This window comes from Watersipora subatra, chromosome 2, assembly GCF_963576615.1.
Source record: "Watersipora subatra chromosome 2, tzWatSuba1.1, whole genome shotgun sequence".
Classification (NCBI taxonomy): Eukaryota; Metazoa; Bryozoa; class Gymnolaemata; order Cheilostomatida; family Watersiporidae; genus Watersipora; species Watersipora subatra.
Window position 1 is genome coordinate 28408988 of NC_088709.1, and position 25050 is coordinate 28434037.

The window sequence follows — 25050 nt, forward strand, 5'->3', positions numbered from 1 at the left end:
AAAAAGGATATCTTCATTTCTTCTTTGGAGTGTGATTTTTTGAAGATGTAACTTGATTTGACAGGATTGCATCTTCATCCTGTCCAGGATCAACATCAGGATATTTGGGTATTTTAAAAAAAAATTGGCTTACAACAATTTTTGCTTTTTTTCGTAGTGATGAAAAAAGTTTGGTCGGTCAGCATAGGGCATTTAGTCTGCGTGAACTACAAAAACTCATCTTGTAGATAACCTGTAAATGGCAAGCTGCGATTAGATGAAGTCACACCGCATGCATACTACATGTATACTCACTTTGTCAGTGCCCAAGGAATTGCATTCTCTGTTTACAGAGTACTTGCTAAGGCCTGACATCAGGAAGAGGCTCTGTATTCCTTTAACGCAGAGCAACCGAGTGGAACAAAGGAAGTGTTTGCTTGCCAGAGTAGCTGCCTGGTGGGCCCTCATCAGGAAAATTGGAGGCTGCATAACGGAACATTTCACTGAGGTACACAGTTTCTAAATTAATTCTTAACCGTTTTTCTGCGTTTTTTAACCGCAGCTAGCCTGAAGGTGCTGTGTTATATAGTAGTGTTACAACGATGGGTTTTATATCGTCGTAATTGTCATCATTACTGTGCTGTTGTATTTAGATATGCAGCCCTCTGCTGGAATTCTGCCAACATCAGCAATTATCTGCAAACAGTACTACCAGGCCTCTGAGCAATCTTGGTATGTATTGTTGACCTCGTCTGACACTCATCCGCATGTACATGTTTATTGTGTTTTAATGAGATAATACATTAAAATATAAAAAACAACACTAGCAAAAAGAACTGTCAGATGGTTAAAAACTAAAGACAAGGCAGCCCAAAAGCTTTTAAAAATACTAGAAAAACATCGTATATCTGACATAAGTGTCTTTACAGCTACCAGGGTGTAGTTGGTTAAACTGTTGAGGGTACGATGATTCTGAAAATACCATCATTTATCTTATGTGAAGTACCTTCACTGCAGTCCATAGAAGTACCTTCACTGCAGTCCATAGAAGTACCTTCACTGCAGTCCATAGAAGTACCTTCACTGCAGTCCATAGAAGTACCTTCACTGCAGTCCTTAGAATGCTTTATGATTTAGACTCGCAGTAAGCCTGGCCGTGCCCTGCATTTCAATTTTAATCAGATAGCCAGCTGGTTGGTGTCTAAGAGCCTGGTTGTCAGGAACTAGACGGGAGTTTTGTAACCAAATACTTTTAGTGACCTTCTTGGAAGGCAAGAAGCATGTGTGTGTGAAGGTTGGATGAAATCAACCAAAAATAGTGAAAAGCGTTTACGCCTATTGTGTCCATAGTATAGACTTGCTAATGTATACACAGACATACACACTCCCTCACACCAATGACAAAGCAGGATTTAGTCATATAGATTCATTTGATGAGTAAGTAAGTTGGATGATATCGGGTATTGATCATTGTCAGAATTAAAATTAACAGGCAATTTTGTTTATCAGCCACCCTTTGCAATGTAGAGTAATCAGAAATGAAATGTCTCACCTCTTGCTCTCACCTCAGGTTTGAGGGTTATCAGGACACCCGCAGGAAGTGGTAACCCGCTAGAAGAAGAACAGCTGGCTATCCTACTACAATACCTGGGACAGCGTCAAACCTGTGTCCTGCCTTCTCTACGCCTTGGTATGTACGATAACTCCTCTATGTTGTGTCTGTTTGTTTACTGATGTGTCATACTTCTGATCTGGTTTGCTGTGAATCTGCATAGGTACAGCCTCTTCATTATAATTTTTAATTTTAGAATAAATCTATCGGGTGAAATTAAATTGACAATTGTTTTAGTTGTTTGTACTTAGAATTCTCAGGTGTCAGAGGATGTCAATCCTTCATTTGTCTGCACCATTTAACCCTTTGAACCCTAATGGCTGGTTGTCATGCATTCAGATGGTTCTGTTCACAAAAGCTGTTTGCAAGTAACAGCGTAAACCAATTCTTTACGGTGTGTTGCGGGCAGCGCTTTACGATCAGACAAAGCGCTTGTATCTTATTCATAATTCAAATCATGTAGCTTACTTGGTATGTGGTGGGGAGTTGCTGTGGTTTGGAGCTACTTTGGTGTGTAGTTACTGTGGTGTGGAGTTACTGTGGTGTGTAGTTACTATGGTTTGTAGTTACTTTGGTATGGAGTTACTGTGCTGTGGAGTTACTTAGGTGTGGAGTTACTGTGGTGTGGAGTTACTTTGGTATGGAGTTATTGTGGTTTGGAGTTACTTTGGTATGGAGTTACTGTGCTGTGGAGTTACTTTGGTGTGGAGTTACTGTGCTGTGGAGTTACTTTGGTGTGGAGTTACTTTGGTGTGAAGTTACTGTGGTGTGGAGGTAGATTTGCAGATTTTTTCTCCGCTACAAACAGGTGAGTAAAGTTGTCAATAAATTTGAACACTCCCAACACGCTCATGAACGAGTTCTCTTGCAGGCGAGAACCAAAGAGTTGACTTAACGCTACCCATAATTCAACAATGCGGAAAGGTACTTTTGCAATCACTGAGGGAGTGTATAGACTATGTATACCTGATGACTGAGGAGCGGAGAGAAGGTGCAGTTTACTTACCTATAATATGCTATTTTTTATAGTTTTCCTTGTATTTATTCCCTAACCCTTTGAACCGTGAACATCCTTGTCAAGGGGGGGGGGGTCAGTATGCCAGGCAATTTGCCAAAAAGGTACATTTTAATACATTTATTAAATATGTCTAAATTTGATCATGATAAAATGGTATTTTGTGTAACACTGTGAAGGGAGTCCAACAACACACCCCAAATGTCACCAAAGAAAGAAGATTTTTTGGGCCAAAACTCGAAATGCTAACTAACTAATATGCAGAGAACTAAATTAGTGAAGTAAAAACAAGGAAAAGGTTTCAAGTTGCTATGGAGACACGTAAACAGAAGCGTAAGCTCAGTGATTGGTAAGTTCAGATGTAAAGGTAGTGATAGACATACGCTGAAGAAAGTTACTGTAGCACACACTAGGTCAAGTTTAAGATTAGTCTAGCTTATACAGTTATTATTTTGTAGGTTTTTATTTTCGCTAATTGCTCCGCTTTCACTGATTAAACTGTAATATTACGTGAAACTTTCAAAGTTGGATGTTGGAAGCTCTGAGTGTAGAGTCAGATAACTCCCTAATTTTACATCATAGGTTGGAACATTTATATGCTGGAGCATTCATATATTGAAATGATTGTTAGTAGAGGTTGGACTCTACATACCGGTAATTCTATATAGGTTGTACCCACTGTATCGAAGGCACTCGTGTTTTATGGGACATCTGTGTGATTGACATGTAGTTAGGGCATTCGTAGTCAGGTATCATCCACCCTAGTCCGGCAGGCATGCTGCTTCATTGCCCTTTATATTCTATATAATTTTATTGTTGTAGATGCTTTCACATGAATATGTTTACAAATTCATGTTTTTGCTCACAAACCTAAGAGATCTCTGTTCAATGTGGTTCGGATAATGAAATAACTTTCATTTAATTCAGCAACTGCATATTATTATTCACTTTTTACCATTTTAGGTTACTTACCAAGCCTTCTCCGAGCCTACAGCACACTTGTTAAGAGTGTCGCCGATAACTTACACCTTATCAAAAGCGATGACATCGTAAAAACTTTGGCACGACAGGTGTTCTCCATTATTCTCAACAGCAGCGTCACCGGGGTTTATGCACTGGTGAGTAAGTCTTATTCCCGATTCTCGTTGTCAGCATGATTTTATCTCTGAATATCATGACTCGTGTATTGATTTAGATCTGCTGAGGCTGAATGTAGTTTACTTTGTGTAATTCATGTATTATTCGCCTCTGTCTTTGTCTTTTGAGCCGAGTCAGTCGGTGCTCTTAAACAATGGAGTTACGTAATAGTTTTGCCAATGAAACCAAGCTTTTTCTAGCCACGTGCCTAGACAGGTGCTTATCTCGCATGCGAGTCAGCACCCAGGAACTGCTCGAAAATTGAGGAATTTCTTAAAGCTTCCCTATAGCAAGCCTCGAGCAAGACCACACTTATTCAGTTGGGGACATATTTAAGTACAATATATACTTGAATATTATCCTAACTTGTATCTAAGGTGGTCCTTAAAACTCTTGCCAAAAAGTGGAATTTTGAACATACTAGCATTCAAACACACGGGTAGTTGTGGTACAAATATTATGACAACAGCGCTGTTGTCCAGCATCACAGCTGAGCATAGTTATGCAATCCTTTGATAGAAGCTCATTATCAAGGCATGATTGAATATCTATAGTACCGTTACAGAATAGTACTGTTACTAAAGAAGCAACTGGCATGAATGTGTTCACATTGTCATCAGCTGAGTAACAAAACAAAATAATGATGCACAGAGTAAACATGTTATTATATTGCATTTTATTTAATGTCCAGTTTTAATTAACACAAAACATTAAAGTTTAGTTTGTCAGAATTAGCTCTATTTCTATGTCTGAATGAAATATCTAGTGATTAGAAATCTCGCTTGTTGCTTAGTTAGTTGGAGTCGTTCAGATGTGAACAGCAAGTTTCTTTGCTTTCTTTTACAGTTCTGTGCGAAATAAACTGAACCCCTTTGTTGGAAAACTAAAATTCTCATTAACAGCATTGTTACTCATTGTGAATTTAGTCAATAGCCATAAATTATATATTAAATTAATCCTCATTTTGATCTGATTTCCAATATGCAAACCAAACAGATGTAAAATTATGTTTTGGAATGATTATTTAAGCTAAATTCTGAACATTACAATCTGCACAGATATGATCACGCTACATACATTTGTATTAGGTTATTTCAAGTCATATACATGTATACTTGTTAACAGAAATAGTTAATATGAAAATATATGCAAATATAAATTGAATATATGCACACAAGACTGCAACTTTCTTTGAGCACTGAAAAGTATTGTTAGCTCTAAATCAGTGAATAAAGATATTGATGTCAAAGACTAAATATGTGCCATTATGTAAAATGTTAACAGAAATTATAAACTGCTCAATTTCAGAATATAAATGAATAATTATGAGGAACTAGTAAAAAAGACGTGTTTCAGAGATGACATCACATCTCACTAGTTGGTTTGAATTTGGAAAGAGATGCGTGTTTTATATATGCTGCAAATTCTTATATTTGGAGTTGTTTTTTCATGATAGTTCATAGTTTCTTCTAGTCGCTGATGATATATATTTCTGTGGATAAAAGTGCTTCATTCGGCTGATGATTAGGCTAATAAATGGTATGTAATTTTTTAGGAGTGTCAGTTGAGTTTCTAAAATACGCGCATTGGACTAATAGAATTGTTCTACCAACTGTCATATTTAAATTGTCCTCACTCATTTCTCTCTGTATAATCCTAGTACTGTAACCATTATCTTTTGTTTTCATTCCGTCCAGCTGCTAAGTATAACCTTGGCTATTTGTAGGATTTGGTTTCACCCGCTACACATTTTGATTCATTGATTCTACGTTCCACCGCCTACACGCCTACGGAAGTCCGCTGCTACAGCATTGTATGTGATTTGTTCGTCATTGTTGGCGATATCTTCCTTTGTAACTAGAAGTCAATATCAACAAGCTCTGTTGACTCTCTTATTCTACTGGAAAGTGTACAAATATATGTTATATCAGTGATACCAGTTTATTCCACTGACCACTATATTCGCTCATGTTACCAACTCTCTGCTTAGAACGCTTGATCATTGCTTTGTGGTATGGGTTGGTTTTTCATAACTTCCAACCTTTGACACATATCTGCATAATAATAACATATGGTATGTTATTATTATTATTGCAGAAAACACCAGCCACATTGATGGTTCAAAAACTAGGGAAATCTTGCTCCGAGCTTTCTGATGCTGATGATATAAACAGGTTAGGGAAGCAGTAAAATCTCTTATAACAATTTTTCCTGTGTGGTGTGTCTCATGTAAATACGCTTCATGTTTGGTGTGTCTCATGTAGTCATGCTGGATGTGTGGTGTGAGTATTATATAGTCGTGCATCCTGTATTGTTTGCACGAATGCAGTATTCACACAGATATCATTTAAAAGTAATTCAAGGATTTTTTTTACTGAGTAAAATTATTCTGCTGCCAGAAGAATGTATTGATGCTTTCAAAGTACCATAAGGTATCTTTGTACATGGAACGATCTGTGTGCAGTCTGCTCACCAGCCTTAGACACATGAAGTAACCAGACTTGTCAATATCTTGATAGCTTTTTAGTAATGTTCACAGATTTTCACTGTATTGTTCTTTCATTATTAATTTGCTGTTTGACAAGTCTCCATGCTTTATTAGATGTGTAAATCTTGTCAAAGTGCTATGTAAAAGAATAGTTAATCAGTAGTTAGGTTAAAAAGTAGAAGTTATACATTCCATTTAGAATATCTCAGATATGATTTTTATCTCTTGTCTATCAGAGGTAAAGTATGTGATTTACACTAATCCATCGCGACTTCGCAGCTCACTTTTCGCCTCACACACGTGTCTCAAGGCATTATTTCCTATATAAAATAACTATATACAAATTAATCCGTTACCGTACTATGAAAAACAACCACATAAAATAGGATATTACGATGGAAAAATGTGTTTTTAACTCTTATAATTTAGTACATACACTAACAAAGTAACAAATACCTATTTAGTTCTTACAATCTGCAATAAAATGTAACATTACTATGTACACTACTGTTTTTACCTTCGAGACAGACGTAGTGGCTAATGGCAGTCTGAGAAAGACTTGACAGTAACACGTTTAGTCCATTCAACTTTTGTGACGCTACGTAACAGAAACTTTAAATTTAACTTGAATGAGTTTAGCTTACTATACACACCCTTGAAGCTAAGTTTTAGTATTTTACTAAACTCACTTTAACTTTTGCGTCCATATTTGTTATTATCTATCTCCGGTTTCATGACTTGTGCTTGATGTCCACCATAACTGTTAGACACCCTTTTCAAAACCTTTTTTCAAACTGATGTTAGGAGAAAGACTGAGAAATGCTGTTCTCAAAACTGGCCTCTTGAATACTTTGTCCTACAGTGGCCATCGTAAACCGACTCACGTGCTCGTATCTCAAAGGTTACTCATATCTCGAAGAAAAAACTTGCTCGAGATGCTGCTCGTATCTCGATTTTCTCATATATTGGGACACTCGTATATCGGGGTATGAAGATAAAATTCATTTACAAACATGCGACTTCCCTCTCACAATGAACCCAGTTAATCACAAGTAAGAATATTCAGACCAGATGAAGTCCAAACTAAGCCTGTACTATGTAAGTGTGTTTTCTGGTTTAAAATACTGGGACTGAAGTTGAAATAAAAACTGAAAGTCAATCAAGATAACTTCAATTTACTTACTTATTATATAGGAAATGAATACAATATGTTTAAAAAGCAGTTTAAGTGTTTTTGTGTACAAATTTTGGCTCATACATTCACTTTACAAACTAGTTTCTATTTCACAGATTTTCATTTATCACTGCAGACACCAGTCTCCATTAACCATGAAACGTGAGGAATTACTATATTATGTATAATAAACTATATAGCTCCATAGACTATATATAGCACCATAGACTATACATAGCACCATAGACTATATATAGCACCATAGACTATATATAGCACCATAGACTATATATAGCACCATAGACTATGCATAGCAACATGGACGATACATAGCGCCATAGACTATATGTAGCACCATAGACTATACATAGCACCATAGACTATACATAGCAACATAGACTATGCATAGCAACATGGACGATACATAGCGCCATAGACTATATGTAGCACTATAGACTATATATAGCTTCATAGACTATATGTAGCTCCATAGACTATACATAGCAACATGGACGATATATAGCGCCATAGACTATATATAGCGCCATAGACTATATGTAACACCATAGACTATATGTAGCACCATAGACTATATGTAGCACCATAGACTATATGTAGCACCATAGACTATATGTAGCTCCATAGACTATATATAGCACCATAGACTATATATAGCACCACAGACTAAATATAGCACCATAGACTATATATAGCACCATAGACTATATATAGCACCATAGACTATATATACCACCATAGACTATATATAGCACCATAGACTATATATACCACCATAGACTCATGGTGAGGCGGTACAGCAATAGTAAATAGACAGACAGTATATGCTTGTAGATTCTGTGAGCTCATGTGTCAGGTTATAGAGAAAGGATGTGCCATGCACACTAATGACCACATGGCACTAGCCTTGGCTGTCACACCTATTACTGTATGTCCTGAACTTCTCCTCCGACCGCTATGCCATCTCGCTTCCCTGTTTGGTCAGTTTTTGGAGAAGGTGAGATTTGAAGCTACCCCCACACACCTGTTAAATGCTGATAAATTTAGTGAAAAAGCACATATTTTTTGTTTTTCTATGAATCACTCAGTTGCATCATTGTTTGACGGAATCTAGGCTTGTATCAAACTGGTGCTATTAAATTATTCACCATCCTTATTATAAATGTCACATGGTCTATTATAAGCTTATGCTCTAGAGGTATTTACCTTTATGTACCAGGAATGCTCACTCCTGGCTGACTACAAGGCTGATGCTCTATTCTGACTGCAATCACTCTGCCCGAGCCACTAGTCCTAAATAATATGAGCCACTATTAAATTTTAATCAAGTCGTGTCAGAGGCAGAGATACTTTTAGCATAACTGTTGAGCTATGTAGGATGAAGTGCATCGGTTTGGTTTTTGTGTCAAGTTCTGCACCAATTAGTTATGTACAGACATTGTTCTCTCATTAAGGCCATAACATGACATATTTTTACTAAGGTCATTTCTTTAGCAAGGGCTTCGGTTAAATCTCAGTTCTAGCCTCATGATTCTAACACAGGTAAAACTGTAAGAGATACTGCCTGAGAAAGTGTTCTGGGGAGTTATCATTATCATTACCCATTATCACAGTAGCGGGGAGTCCACTAATGTGATAATGGGCTTTTTACGGTAGATTAAGTAAAAGCGAAACCTTCACTCCGCTGTATAGTTGAGGTAAACTGCAAACCTAGCAATCTTTGATATTTGTTAAATATACAAGCAATGTTTGCTTGGAAGTGCAACATCAAGTTTTGTATAGCTTACATGCATAAAACTTGTGAACACCAACTTTAGGTGTGTTCTTGGCATTGAAGAAGATCGAGACCCTTGTGTACCTGTTATGTACTTCAGTTTTTTTGCTTTTGACTGTACAAGCTTGATATATTATCCCTCTGCCTTGTGATAGGCAATAGGTATCTGCTAGATAGTTCTTATACTTTGTCGCTAACTATAGATACCTGTTATGCTATTTCTCTCTTTGTCATAGACAGTAGGTACTTGTCGTACGTTGTCACAGACGAGAAGTACCTGGTATACCTCGTCACAAGCTATAGTTACCTGTTATACCTTGTCACAGGCTTTAGATACCTGTTGTACATTGCAATAGATTATAGTTACCCGTTATACCTTGTCACAGACTACAGTTACTTGTTATACCTTGTCATAGGCTATAGTTATCTGTTATACATTGTCACAGACTGTAGATACCTGTTGTACACTGTCTTAGGCGGATGAAATAGGGGAGCAGCTACACTACTCATCTCTCTGTGCTGTCAAAGAAATGATTCAAACATGTCCTGCCCAATCATCTAGCCGACTTCTTCACTCGCTTGGAATGGGGCTCGTGAGGCTTGCTGAGGCACAACCCATCACCGATGTACCTGAGGTCTGGTTCAGTATGCCATTAGCTGTCTATTCTCCAGATTTCAAACCTATCTCTAGTGTTAATCTATTATATTTGTGGATGGGTTGACTTATCAATTGCTTCTCTTTACGCGGCTTATTCTGATACCCACTTTATTTATTGTTTGAAATCTTTAAAATGAAGCTGTTTGCAATAGTAACTGGTAGTGGATTTTAACAGATTTCTCCATTGAACGATCTTTCATGAAGGCCATCAATTTGGCTGCTAGCACATAGTTGATAGCTTTAAACGCGTTTGTCTTTGTCATTCTAATTGATTGTTGGTGCAGACGTAACGAAGTGGTAGCATTGTACGTTAAAATGACATGGTTTTTTATCGTAATAAAATATTGCCGTTATTTTTACTATTTTTCTCAGCAAAGGGTGACTTGGTGAGCTAATAGGAGCACAAATTGTATTCCTCAAACGGGCCACTCACCGTTCTACATACGGGCCACTCACCATTCCTCATACGGACCACTCACCGGTCCTCATATGGGCCACTCACCGTTCCACATACGGGCCACTCACCATTCCTCATACGGACCACTCACCATTCCTCATATGGGCCACTCACCGGTCCTCATACGGGCCACTCACCGTTCCTCATACGGGCCACTCACCGTTCCTCATACGGGCCACTCACCGATCCTCATACGGGCCACTTACCGTTCCTCATACGTGCCAGTCACCATTCCTCATACGGGCCACTCACCGTTCCTCATATGGGCCACTCACCGTTCCTCATACGGGCCACTCACCATTCCTCATACGGACCACTCACCGTTCCTCATATGGGCCACTCACCGTTCCTCATACGGGCCACTCACCGTTCCTCATACGGGCCAGTCACCGTTCCTCATACGGGCCACTCACCATTCCTCATATGGGTCACTCACCATTCCTCATACGGACCACTCACCATTCCTCATACGGGCCACTCACCATTCCTCATACGGGCCACTCACCATTCCTCATATGGGCCACTCACCGTTCCTCATATGGGTCACTCACCATTCCTCATACGGGCCACTCACCGTTCCTCATACGGGCCACTCACCGTTCCACATACGGGCCACTCACCATTCCTCATACGGGCCACTCACCATTCCTCATATGGGCCACTCACCGTTCCTCATATGGGCCACTCACCGTTCCTCGTACGGGCCACTCACCGTTCCGCATACGGGCTACTCACCGTTCCTCATACGGGCCACTCACCGTTTGCTCACCGAAATTGATCTAGAAGTTTTTTTTACTGTCGCGAGCCACATCCTCATCTAGCAACGCTAACTGCTGACCACAGTTGTAGTGGCTTGTGAGTTGAGCATTTGTTTTGCTGTTAGTTAGTCATTCGTAGAAAGTTGTGTTTCTCGCAGGTGAAGGAATTCCTGTGTAAAGTAGCAACACAGATTAACAACTCTGATGAAACTGAGATGGCCACCATGAGAAAGGTGCTGCCTCTGATGAACCATGTGTTGAAGGACTTGTCTCCTAGTGTCAGGCAGCATTGGTGCTTGGCTGACACAAAGACTCAGGGTGAACTGAGGTCGGTTAACCATGTGTTAACCTCTGTATGTTGGTCTGTGGTGTATTCAACTGGTCTGTGTCTTTAAGTAACGGTTATAGCAAGTCTGTAAACTGTATAGCAAGTCTCCAACAATTGTAGTGTGATGATTCTATTGTATTGATTATATTATCTTACTATCATTACTAATATTATTCTATGGAATATACAGTGGAACGTCTACTTGCGAAATTAATTCATTTCGGAAGCTGATTTGTTAGCAAAAAATGTTCTAAGTAGAAACCCATTTTGCCAAGTAAATGTTCCAAGCCCGCCAAGACTGTAATATTTGAATAAATTATAAATAGTTCTAATGGTGTGAAATTATAACAAATACATGTTAAAATTATATTATTACTACATAATGAATAAAACAAGTGCATGTGGAAAGAAAATCGGAGAAATAACGAATAAAAGCTAAAATCGCTATCTATGTTTACCTCTGGTGTTGGTCTTCGAGGCGAATGCCATGGAGAGTGAGAGGTCAGAGTTGTCCTACCCTCTATGCGATAGATGATAACTTCTTATTTAGTTGACTTTCACTAGTAATGAAACTGATTCCAAGGCGTTGTAAATCTTACTTTTGGAAAGTAATAGGACCTAAATAAGAAACAAACAAATGGGCCAAAATACGGAGAAACAGGCCAAAATACAGAAATAACACGCTAAATTATGAAAGGCCTTTCGTATCTAGAAAAATATTTAGTAATTAGAAGCAAAATTTCAACCAAAAACTGTTTTGTAAGTTTTGCGCTTAGAGTTTTTCGTAAGTAGATTCCACTGTACTTTGAATATACTATTATTATAAATTTATTCTATTAATCTGTTCATTATTTTATTACTATTTATTTTCTTATAGTTATATTTTCTCTTCGAATGGAGCTGAACACAAACTCCCATCAATTACATTCCTTACTTTCTATGCTTGTACTATGTAGTATGGTAATGTGTAGTATGGTAGTATGGTACTATGTAGGTTTGACAAGGCCTGGTTTACCTTTTTTGTCTTTCACTCTTTGAATGATTGTGAACTTGTCAGTTGTAGTTTCGTTTATAGTTGTAACTGCTTCGTGCATCGCGTTCACCCTCTTTTATTATTTACAGTAAGCAAGAGACTGTAGAAGATATAGCGGTGGAGGAAGGTGAGGAGCTTAAAGAGACAGGGCAAGGGGCTTTAGTTTCTGCGACTACATCGAAAGTCCAAAACCCCAGCCCTCAAGGGTCATTAAAGAAATCTCCCACTAAAAAGAGACTGGTTCTTCGCTCAATGAGGTGAAATATTTCTTTTCTAGTTCTAGTAAATGCGTAGCTGTTTATACCTTTTATCATTAAAGATGTGGTTGAGTCAAATTTTAGTTGATTTTAAAAGAAAGTATTTTTCTTTGTGTATCAGTTGATATGTTGTTTGTTGTGTTGGGCGATCTCATTGTCAAGATATTTGAAGATTAAAATCGAAAAAATTCGATCGCAATAAAAACGTTCAGGCCAAAAAAATGTGCCCAAAATGATGTAAAGCGTTATACAACCTGTCTCTATCTCTCGTATTCACATCGGCTATTGTGATAAAAGTCTAGTCCTACGCGGCTCTATTGGCATATATTTTATCTTGTATTTGCTTGTGTTGGCTAGAATAAAATTTTAAATTTAGCTACAGATACATTATTACCAATGTCTCAAAGGCCTCAAACAAGGAAAATAAAAAACTTGTCATATTAGCTTCTTCTGTCAATTTTTCTGGTAATTCTGTCAAGCAAACTATTTAGAATAAGGTCTTTGTATCGGCACAGTTCCGTCGCTCCCCACACTAACGATATACAGCCTCCCAAAAGCCCCGCCCACATTATGCCCGTCGCCTATCCTGGTGTGGGGCTGTATATCATTGCCCAAACCGAAAACTAGTTTCTCACTACCGTAAGTAAAATGAGCAAGCTGCGTCTTTGAAAAGAATATGTGTCGAAACCAACTACATCCCTAAAAGTCTTGTACATTGTATAGTCGACTGTCAACGTTAACGAGTCATTATTGGTATCAATGTGTAGAAAAAAATTCACTGGTCACATTTGATTATTTGACTCAAGTACTAAACAAATGGTCGAGCTATGCAAAAGTCCCTAACCATGCAGCTCTGATTGTACTTCATAAATCCATCTATCATAAAAGATTTCAGCACAGGTGCAACCAGGCTATGATATATTCAATGTTCTGCAAATCATATTTTGCATTATCTTCAACAATATTATTTTATTACATAATTTTTACAAGCAATAAAACTTTCATCTTGGCATAAAGCTTTTATTAAAAATATCCATCAAGTCGTGGCCACTCACATAGTTTCAGCTGATACAATAAGACAAATTCATCTACTGCACGAAACTCAAACAAAACATCGTCGTTTATGCAGCACACATTCAAGTCTCCCTTTCCCATTTATGGCAGTTTCCACACTGACAAAGCTGCTTCGGCGGGTGGGACCACATAAACATCTTGTAATCAGTAAAACAAATGCAATAAATATATGTCATTCATAGATATGTGATTCTACCGCGTATCTACTGAAAGCTTTCAAATTGAGAGTTAGATAGATTGCGAGTGTAATTTTAAAAATGAATAAATGTTTAACAAAAGCATAAGTACGCCAAGCCAACGATTCGACGCTTTGGTTCTGGAAGTTAAAGATTTGCATTGATCAATCGATTTTCTTCAATTTCTGCAAGTGAGAAGTGAACATCTAAAGTCAAATCATAAATCTAATTTACTAGATTAAAAACTGCCACAGAAAATTTGAAGCAAATATAGCTCGGTGAAACGACAAAAATTGTAAAACGATTGGTGATAGCAAAAAAATATAATTCTATTAATTAGTACAAGTATTAATGAGTACTAAAAATATTACCTTTAGTATATTCATCAATCTAAGCCATTGTATTGCTAGATGCTATGGATTAAAGAGAAGCTGTCAAGAACTCACTGTACATACGTATCTCGCACGCGCAGGAAATTACATTATAGCTTCAAACAGGGCAATATAATCTGAATGTAAACTCAACAGGAAACTCTATAGGAGACTCAAAGTAAAAGATAACTTAACCTCCATTCTCCTATCTTCCTCCGTAGCACTTTAGCCACCTGATGCCCAGAAAACTCAGAGTCACCTTCGCAGTAACTTTACAGCAATTTTTACAATTCTGTTGTTCGTCGATAAAACGTGTTGATCGAGTAATTCATTAAAGTAACGATGTTAATTAGTTTAGTAAATATCGATGTCCATGTGATTTAATATTAGAGTAAAATTCCTAAATTTGAGATCACAGACAACGGGTTTTATGAGTGATAACATTTATTATGACCTATATAAAAATTTCGTGCTGATGATTGGCTAATGAAGCGACTTTATATTTATCGCTCGTGGACTCTTTTTAGATGTATCACTAGTTACGTCACAAATAAAGCACCCGCTGGAATGTGAGCTTTTTAAATGATGGCCTCGTTCAAACGCATATATCTCTGGACAGGATTAGTCAACAAAGACAAAAATGACATCAAATTGTAGCTGATGTTTTAGCCTTTTATTGGTCTTAATTTCATTAAATCAACCTTTTTGACGCAACCACATCTTTAATGTAGTGCTTCCCTTTGCTTGGGTGGTAAATATTGCTGCCGACTTAGTATTCCTTTTGGTGTTAACATGCCAGAGTTTTGGTGCTAGCATGTCAGAGTTTTGGTGTTGACATGTCAGAGTTTTGGTGCTAACATGTCAGAGTTTTGGTGTTAACATGTCAGAGTTTTGGTGCTAACATTTCAGAGTTTTGGTGCTAACATGTCAAAGTTTTGGTGCTAACATGTCAGAGTTTTGGTGTTAACATGTCAAAGTTTTGGTGCTAGCACGTCAGAGTTTTGGTGCTAACATGTCAGAGTTTTGGTGCTAACATGTCAGAGTTTTGGTGCTAACATTTCAGAGATTTGGTGCTAACATTTCAGAGTTTTGGTGTTAACATGCCAGAGTTTTGGCGCTAACATGTCAGAGTTTTGGTGCTAACATGTCAGAGTGATTTTTGTCTACATAGCTTGATCAGCGTTGTGGTGTCTTGCTTCATATCACTTTGTTGCTAGTAGTGTAAACGAAAGTCATTGACTTAGATAACGCTGATTTGTTTGCTCTTTGTAATAAGTTCAAAACTCCTACATCGATGATCCATACCAGACTACAAACGTTAATCTTTCAGGTAATTCCCAGTTTGTTACAATTTTATTAGACTTGTGTCCAGCGATTTACTACGGTGTGTAAGGGTGTCACAAGATTCCTGATTAGACTTGTGTCCAGCGATTTACTACGGTGTGTAAGGGTGTCACAAGATTCCTGAATAGACTTGTGTCCAGCGATTCACTACGGTGTGTAAGGGTGTCACAAGATTCCTGAATAGACTTGTGTCTAGCGATTCACTACGGTGTGTAAGGGTGTCACAAGATTCCTGAATAGACTTGTGTCCAGCGATTTACTACGGTGTGTAAGGGTGTCACAAGATTCCTGAATAGACTTGTGTCCAGCGATTTACTACGGTTTGTAAGGGTGTCACAAGATTCCTGAAGAAATGATGGGTTTTAATCTCCGTAAATATCATTAGTTGTAAATGACTCTGATTTTGACTCGATGTATTATATTCTATAAAATTATATGCTGTTGTAATTAATGGGAGTTGGTTAAGAGGAAACGTTACAAAGTGAATCCCTTAAGGTGATCAAATAATGTCAAAGGTAAGATAGTCTGGTGTGATTCCTAGGCCTGAGTCTTGTATCTCATAATTTATTGAACTTTTCCTGTTCGTATGTGGAATAACGCAAACTTGCTCTGATTGGCTAACATAAATGGTAATACCATTATATTTAAACTCACTCTTTGTAGCAATTCCCCTTTGAGGGCAAGTAACAGGAAAAGGCTTGTGCTCCAGGATAGCCCAGTTTCTGCTGGGAATTCGGGAAAAAAGAAATGTCCAAATACTCCTGAGGGAGATTCCGAAAGCTATGGACTGCTCAATGGGTAGGAAGCTAGCTTGCAACCAATGACTGTAAAATGACTAGATTCTATCTTCAAGGCTAAGTCAATAAATGTGCCAAGGTGGAATAACTCCTCATGCTCTGATTCATTGATGAAGTATTTGTCTAACCCTATAGGCTATTCTCTTGTTACTGAATAGTTTCCCTACCTGTGTCACAGGCTACAATGAAATTACAAAACTTCTATTAAAATACTCATGGCAATTTGTGCAAAATTTGACAACAGATTTTCAGCTAGAACTTTGTAAAAGTTACAGGTTATTATTATATTGTAGGATTTTCAGTATTTTTTCACACTTTCATATTTTTCATGTATTTAGTATATATCAGTATTTTATTATGCTGTATATTGTTATGTATTGTTATATATTACTTCATATTATTATATGTATTATTATTGTGTATCATGAAGCTAGAAATTTCATATCTATTTCTGCAGTACTTTAAGCAAATGCGTTAAACCGCATTAAAATATCAAAGTTGATGCAGATTTGATCTCAATGTAAAATGGGTGGTAAGATTGTTGTACATGGTGGTTTGGTTTACTTTGCTAATGACTGGTGATGCCTCATTTCATATTAATGCAGCGTTCTGTTCTCTGCTCACTTCTTTTGTTCAGAAAGAAATTCACATGTAAAAGTAGAACTGCATATTCTTATGAGCTGTATAGGTAGCAGTAGCCACCACAGCACATTCTACTAAGTTATTCATCTTGCTGGTGTGGTAAATGCAAGCTCTGCCCACTGCTCATTCATGCCGCCAATCGATTCAGCCTCTCGCCAAAAAAACAGACTGGGGAGTTGTCAATGGTGGTTATAAAATGAACATTGCTCAATGATATCGTGTAAATGAATTAAATAAAGCCGGTGCATCCTTTGCACAAATGCATTGAAACATGATATATCCCTTGTTTAGTTGTTTGGATGTTCTGTGTCAGATCTAAAATGTTAAGGTATTTCTATTCCAGGCTGCTGACACCCGATAAACGGCAAAAGCTGACCGAGAGAACGCCTCAGAAGTCCGGAGAAACTTCAGCGCCATTGTTGAAGCTCACAGACACTCCTACTAAACGGGGCAAAACGAAAAGTCGGAGGTTGTCTAAAAAGAGCACTGAATCTTCAGCTGATGAGCTTACAAAAGAGGAACGTCTAGTCACACCTCCCGTACAAGCCAGCCAATGTATTGAGAATTCACCAGATCCCTCCCAGGTGCCCGTTTACATAGTATGCACTCAGCAGTAAATATTTTATTCAAGAGAATTGGTTATTAGCAATCCTTTGTTTTTCGTGACGTCATTTTATCATTGTCGGCCATCTTTATAGACAATTTTTTCGTTAGAAACAAAGCTTTTGCAATGATAATTTGAAAACGATGTTTTTGTTTGCAATTTTTTATTATAGTATCAAAACAACACTTAAAAGTACTAATAAATCAAAGAAAAACGATCGTTTTCTACAAAAATTGCGGCTTTTTCGTGAACGAGCGCATGTGCAAACGACTTAATGACGTCAAAAAAAACGATGGATAGATAGCGTTCGATAGGTTTACTCTCTCTTTCTCTCTAGGACGCCTTTTTATTGTCAAAGCTAGACGAATGCTCGGCGTTGCACAGATAATAAAAACTTACTCAATAAGTTTGAGTAACTTAGCTGGTAAGCTGGTAACTCAAGCTAGTCTAAATCTTTACTACAATAAGAGCCGTGTTTGAAGCCAGCTTAATAATCGTTACATTAGACATAATGATCAAGCTTACTAGTGATACCCAATAGTGTTTTCCCAAACGCTTCGAGTGTGAGTATTTTAACTGATGTAATGAATATGTGCACAATTATTCCTTTGTATAACTAGCAGGCCATGTGGCTTAACGGGTGAGCTCATTTGTCTGCAGACCTGGGGGTTCCAAGTTCAAATCCAGTGCAAAGCAGATTTTGCGTTCATAAAACCTTTTCGCTATAACTGGACATCCGGATGACAAACGACAAACACTGAAATTTACACGCATATATATATAAAGATAGTGTCACCATTGGTATTGGTGCATTATTTTCATGACCAATAGTGCCAATATTGAATGTTACCTTTAAAATGATATACATATAATAAATATAATCATATTATAATTATATTTAGCCCAAATTTCTAAAGTAAGGTTGTTTTTATTTTATAGTGCAGCTAAAATATCAATCTATGCTATTTATTTAAATATTATTTATACAAGTTTGATGGAAAATATTAAAAATTCAAAAATTTGAAAGATATAAAAATTGGAAATAGCTGAACATTGCTAATGCCCATTAGAATATTTGTTAATATAATATGGCTCATAAAGTCTGTCAGCAGCAAATCAATATGTTAAATAGTTAGAAATTGCTCTACAATAGTAGTCTTCCTGATGAAAAATAAAATTATTTATCTCAAAATGCTGACTTTGGCACATCTCTTTGAGGGTTTATATTAGGATGAAAAAAACGGTATCATTTTAATTGACATCAAATTTTTAACGTATTTTAAGAATCGTTGGATTCTGATATTAATAAGCTGACCTATGATTGCTAGCTAATTTATAAACTGGTTCTTTAAAAGTAAAAATGCTGAATGAGATCTTAGACAGTCAGACCTGAAGTTGTTACTATTATATTTTCCTCCGCAAACAGCATAACTTGGCACTTACAAGCAGTTAGTCTATACTTCAGATAGATGGTTGATGTTTGATACGTTGCCCAGTTTTATGTGAAGCATTAAAACTGTCTAAAAGCTTGTGGCTATTCAGTAATCGCTCATTTGTTGTGATTAATCTGGACCAGCGACTGCCGCTATAAGTAAAAATCCACGAAATAGAAACTATTTTTTCAAAGCATATGTATGAGCCAAAACTTTAACACTGAACACTTAAACTGCTTCCTAAACATATTGTATTTATTTTAAATATAATAATTGAATTGAAGTAACTTGATTAACTTTCAGTTTGGATTTCAACTTCAGGTCAGTAATTTAAGCCTGAGAATGCACTTACATGTACATATACCGGCATAGTTTGTATTTCAACTTCAGGTCAGTAATTTAAGCCTGAGAATGCACTTACATGTACATAGTACCGGCATAGTTTGGATTTCAACTTCAGGTCAGTAATTTAAGCCTGAGAATGCACTTACATGTACATAGTACCGGCATAGTTTGGATTTCATCTGGTCTGAATCGTCGCAGCTGTGATTAACTGGGTTCGTTATGAGAAGGAAGTCACATATTTGTATTTATGTATTTTACATATGTATATTCATGTATTTTAATTTTTTTGATGCTTTTTCATTTTTAACAAGCATTTTTTAACTACGGAGTACTTAAATTACGGAAAGTGAGCCGTCAAGTATCAAGGGTTTACTGTACCTGGAATCTTATGTAGGTGTTTTCTCAAGTCCTGTTAAAAGCCTCGCCATTAAATGTAATCTTGCAGACTATAAGCCAGTACGTAGAGGCGCCCGACTGCCAAGGTATACCGGAGCAGGAAAAGGGTAGCGAAGTCGATACACTTACTCACCTTGCATCACCACTTCCTACCAAACTGCACAGATACATTGCTCAAACCCCAGGGATGCCTGTCACCAGCCCTGTTCATGAGTCTGAGGTAAGATCGTAGAAGCTAACAACATGTAGCGCTAGTTCACATTAGTTTCTTCTGGCAGCCACGGCTCACCAAAATTGCTCTTGCAGTTTGGTCCGATTCACCAATTCAACCAAATACAAATTTAATACTAGTTTAGTTCTAAGTCTGTTAATGCAAATTAGTTTACAACGAAAGGCTTATCTATGGTATAGGTTTAATTTCATCCAATAAGTTGGCAGCAAAAGCTAAACCACCCAATCATATGGATCGTCTCCATTAACGGTTCTATGAAACCTTACATTAACCCTTTGGCTGAGGAAACGACCAAAATATCGTTTATCCGTTGCGTGGGGAAACGACTTTTATGTCGCTTTGGGTAGACATTTATAAAGCTGTCGCCTAGTAACATTAAACAAAGGATATAAGCGCTAGTAAATTTTAAATATCAAGATATTAGTCGATGAATTACAATATGAAACGATTATGTGAAAGGCATTGCCTTGTGCTAAAAGCTAAAGAAATCGCGACTCCTTTGGAAAAAGGGAAGTGAGAAAAACCAGTCAACATATGGCTCGAAGTCCATAACGGTAAATTAAAATTTATCCGATCCCATGATCGTTAGTGTTCTTTTGTCGCATCAGTTTAAAAATAATTCCGATGATGGAAGGGATGTAAATTCTGAGGACTTTTGAATACACAGAGAAAAGTGATCGTTATGGTAGCTCGCTCGGCTACGTTGTTGCGTTGGACTCCACCAAAAGGAATGCTTCCAAGCATTTCATTCAAGAACAATTGTATATACTTGCAGCTTTCTTGTAGTAGTACATAAAAGAATTGATGTTTATGCACAAAAGATTTTGTTACTAAAATAAATTTTAGTCTGAGCTATGCATGGTCATAGAATACCGATTTTACTGAATTTTCAAAAATAAATTTTATGATTTTTGGGTGTTATTGTGGGGCTTAAACCCAGCCAAAGGGTTAAATGATTGCATCATGAAACCGTAATGGATCCATCATTTTGGCTCAAACAATTGTTGCAAGTTTCATTTTGAATTTCATAGTAGATTCGTCCTCGTGTCAACTAGATTTCAACTAGTAGTAGTAGTAGTAGAGATAGCAGATTGGGGAGACAACTCAGAGTGTCTGTTCTAACTCATTGCTAGCTAAGATGAGTCATGGTAGCTGGTGGTAGCTTTATTCAAAAGTAATACATATACAGTGCGTCCTCGGGTTATTATGACCCAGTTATACATATACAGTGCGTCCTCGGGTTATTATGACCCAGTTATACATATACAGTGCGTCCTCGGGTTATTGTGACCCAATTATACATATACAGTGCGTCCTCGGGTTATTGTGACCCAATTATACATATACAGTGCGTCCTCGGGTTATTATGACCCAGTTATACATATATAGTGCGTCCTCGGGTTATTATGACCCAGTTTTACAATTTTCTTGCCTTATGACGTGGTACACAATGTTTCTTCGCCCCCGCCATACAGCACTGTTTTGGCATACGATATCAACCAAAATTTTTCTCAAAGTTCAAATTTGGCTGTCGGTGTGTTGAATACGTCGCAATAACAAAGATGCTGATATGCTATTCGCCGAAATCCTTTTCACAACGCCTGAAAGAGATATGATGTAGAAAATCTAAAAAAGAAAATCTCGGAGCTAATTGGCTTGTATGCTCGCCGTAACATGCCATATTCCATCTCTGCCTGCAATGATATTCTGTAGTCAAGCTGCGCAGTGATTGAACAGGAGGGTTTTCCAAGTGCAGTAGGCGCTCCTATAACCTATTCTTTCTCTAACGTAAATTCCACATAACGTAAAGATTTTATGGAAAGTTTTTGCTTAGTACTACGTAAAATATTCTATATAATGTAAAATGTGAAGTCAGTGCAAGGTCTCAAAAAAGGTTAGCCTTAAAATATCGCTTTCTCTCTTGCCGCACCGGAGAGAAAACGAAGTATAGGGTTATCTCTATTATATATATACTAGTACCCTGGCAGTCTAGTTTGTTGTGAGAAATCATTAGATGTGTCAGCAAAGTACGGATAATAATTAACTGCACAATTACCTATTTGGTGTAGATGTTAGAGTGTCGGTCTACCGATCTGAATGTTACGAGTTAGATTATCATTAAAAGCTATCTTTTATCATAACCTTGATCCTTTTCGACGTATAGACTGACAGATAGATAGACACCGCTCTTATTATAGTAAAGTTATATTTTTGTTTTAATTTATTTTAGATATATTAAGCATTTTTATTGTTTTCTTTTTGGAAAATAGACTATGCTGTCTAGAATAAAAGAAAAACTCAAAGTAAATTGACATCGAAGGTGTGCGTTCTCCTTAACTCATTGTAAAATTATCGCAACCATGAAGCGAGTGAAAGTGATAGGAAAAAGGAGAAAAGTTGTCGATACAAACCAATAATGATACAGTTATGATACAGTCATTAAGTTAAAAAGTTGTCTAGTTTTTTTCCTTTTTGAAAGTCCAAAGGGGTTTGGGGTTTAGGCAGATCTAGGAACGGGTTAGGCAATTTACATCTATTTTACTGTTCGTAGAATTTAGCCTCTATAACGTAAACGTTCTTTGAACGGATTGTTTACGTTGTAGGAGCGTCTACTGTATAGCCAGTAAAATACATTTAAAACATAGTTGTGTACTCTATCAAGAGTTGTGTACTCTTGATAACCCACGTTATTCGTGGTACTTTACACTTAAAAAAAAAGTTAGTTAGAATGAGTCATATTAGATGCTGTACAGCGTATCTACAGCGTGCCTGTTGATCTTTCATTATAGACCAAGAATTCTCTATCACCAGAACCCACAACTCCTCTTCCACTCGCATTCACCAGTCCCACAAATGATCTTTCACCGCCTGTCGACTCCCTTCCTCTTTGCAGTGTCAAAATCACCAGATCGAAGCTTACTGGGATAACCAAGAGCTGCACATCGATTAGCATTTCTGAAAGTCAGTCGAGCGACAAGAACCGAAGAAGTAGTCGTACTCAAATGCCCAAACGCAAGTCGCATTCAGGTAAGTCGAAGGAGAACAGTCAGAAAGTTGACATAAATTGCGATAGCCAAGGTTCTGAACACTCTATGGGAAGCCAGTCGTCCACCAACCTCTCTCAAAACTCTGTATCACAGCGCAAGAAAGCACACAGTGTTTTAAAAAGCGCTGTTAAGTTACGGTCTGCTTGCAAAGCTAAGGCTACCATGGTTAGTGATTCAACAGTCCACATTGTTCACTGCACCGGTGTCAAGGTCATCAAAAGATCGAATAACTTTTCTCAGGATTCACAGGAGTCAGTTTTATCGGAATCTGAAGTTCGATCAACTGCCACAGAGTGTGGCATCGACTTACCACAGCATTCCATCGGCAAGGAGTCTCAGACAATATCGGAAGGCAAAGAGTCTGACCTACGAATGTTATTGGCTAAGCATCAGCGCTCTTCCAAATTGATGAAAGGCAACGAAGACTTATTTGACAGCATATCGAGTCACGATTCTTTTTTTGATATTGAAGGGAATGTCTCCTTGCCACAGGAAGCTATCGAATGTAATCCGTCCGCACCTAGTAGCGACTCTCTGGTCTTCTCATCAGGAGAAATAAGCAAGTTGTCCGATAAGATTCCGTCCTCCAAAGAGTCTGATGTAACACCGCTGCCTCCAAGGCTGGTCTTGGAGACTCCCTTGGATTCTTTGCCTGAAAATTCGGTTTCGAGTGCTGAAACATTCAATTCCTCTTCTGAGAAAGATAACGTTGATGCTGGTGTTTCAGAGGTTCTCTCTATGCAAGACGACAGTGTTGAGAATGCGTCTGTTGAAAGCAGAGTTGTAGAAATTGCTGAAGATTCTCTAGTTTTTGATAGCGTGGTTACGATGGCAGAGGAGCGGGTCAACGAAAATATCAACCAGATTGGTGGAGAAATGAAAAGCTCACAAAGTATTGACCCATCATCTGAAAACGATGAAACTTTTAAAAGTGTTAATGATAAGCCGAAAGAAATGGCGGATGACTTTCATAGAATTTCTAATGAACTGCCGACGGAAAGGCTTGGTTATGATTCACAGAAAGAACTAGTCTCGGAAGAGAAGTCACTCAAGTCTAGCCCACCAGTCGTTAACGCAACAGCGGAGGACCAGAAACAAAGTTCATTGGACAATGAGATTAGTTTGTCACAATTTGATGATGACATGGAGGTCCCAGAGCAGCCAGCCGTTAGCATCAAATCTGATTGCATACCCGCTTCCCTTAGTGACACGTGTAGCCAGATGTCCGTGAAAATGTCTGCTCCGGTACCGCCAGATGACAAACCATCCTCGGGCAGTGCTTCAGGTGACACTATATCTACCCCTGCCAGTGATAGTGACATTCTATCCACTCCTGCTAGAGGGACCTCAGCGCCCAATTTCAAATCCTCTAAAAGTGGATCTTCTCCCAGTAGAGGCCAGGTATGTTTTTAAATTTATTGTATTTGATATGTAGGAAAACTGATTTTCATATAGAGAAAAGCAAAAATATGCTCTAGCAAGTCATGCGCTAGTGTGACAGTTCTAATTTATGATACAGGTTCAGGTCAGCATACAATCAAATTCATGTATGTTAGCTTTGTGACATTCAGTAGTAGATCAGAAAAGTGCACATAATTTCAAGTCATTATCACTGTTGGATAATGAATCTTTTAGTCAGTATGTTTTACATCGCTGTAATTTGTGTCTATATTAGTGGCTATAAGATTTGGAAGGAGATGATTTTGTTTGAGTGCGGATTTGTCTTTGTTGCTACCTCTGATGGACCTGTTCAGTTGGGCTGCTTAATTACTGTTCTCTAGGTGGTACATGGCACTAGTTGAACCATGTTAGTATCTGTGTGAAGGTCATCCGTATCACTTGCGTCTCATTGGCTAGTTTTGTTCAGTACCGATATCAACTTTTGTTTTAAAAAAGTCGCT

The 25050-nt window shown here is 37.7% G+C and overlaps 1 protein-coding gene across 1 annotated transcript in view; it reads left to right on the plus strand.

Annotated features, from left to right (window-relative positions):
- LOC137388103 (uncharacterized) overlaps positions 1 to 25050 on the plus strand; it is a 55729-nt gene that overhangs the window by 16184 nt on the left and 14495 nt on the right. The window contains exons 7-21 of the mRNA XM_068074615.1: positions 333 to 487; positions 633 to 711; positions 1550 to 1669; positions 2463 to 2582; positions 3570 to 3724; positions 5470 to 5556; positions 5841 to 5917; positions 8258 to 8420; positions 9674 to 9832; positions 11229 to 11398; positions 12521 to 12688; positions 16317 to 16451; positions 17436 to 17676; positions 19920 to 20090; positions 22892 to 24550. Of these exons, the coding sequence (XP_067930716.1) occupies positions 333 to 487; positions 633 to 711; positions 1550 to 1669; positions 2463 to 2582; positions 3570 to 3724; positions 5470 to 5556; positions 5841 to 5917; positions 8258 to 8420; positions 9674 to 9832; positions 11229 to 11398; positions 12521 to 12688; positions 16317 to 16451; positions 17436 to 17676; positions 19920 to 20090; positions 22892 to 24550 (3659 nt within the window). The remainder of the gene's footprint in view (positions 1 to 332; positions 488 to 632; positions 712 to 1549; positions 1670 to 2462; positions 2583 to 3569; positions 3725 to 5469; positions 5557 to 5840; positions 5918 to 8257; positions 8421 to 9673; positions 9833 to 11228; positions 11399 to 12520; positions 12689 to 16316; positions 16452 to 17435; positions 17677 to 19919; positions 20091 to 22891; positions 24551 to 25050) is intronic.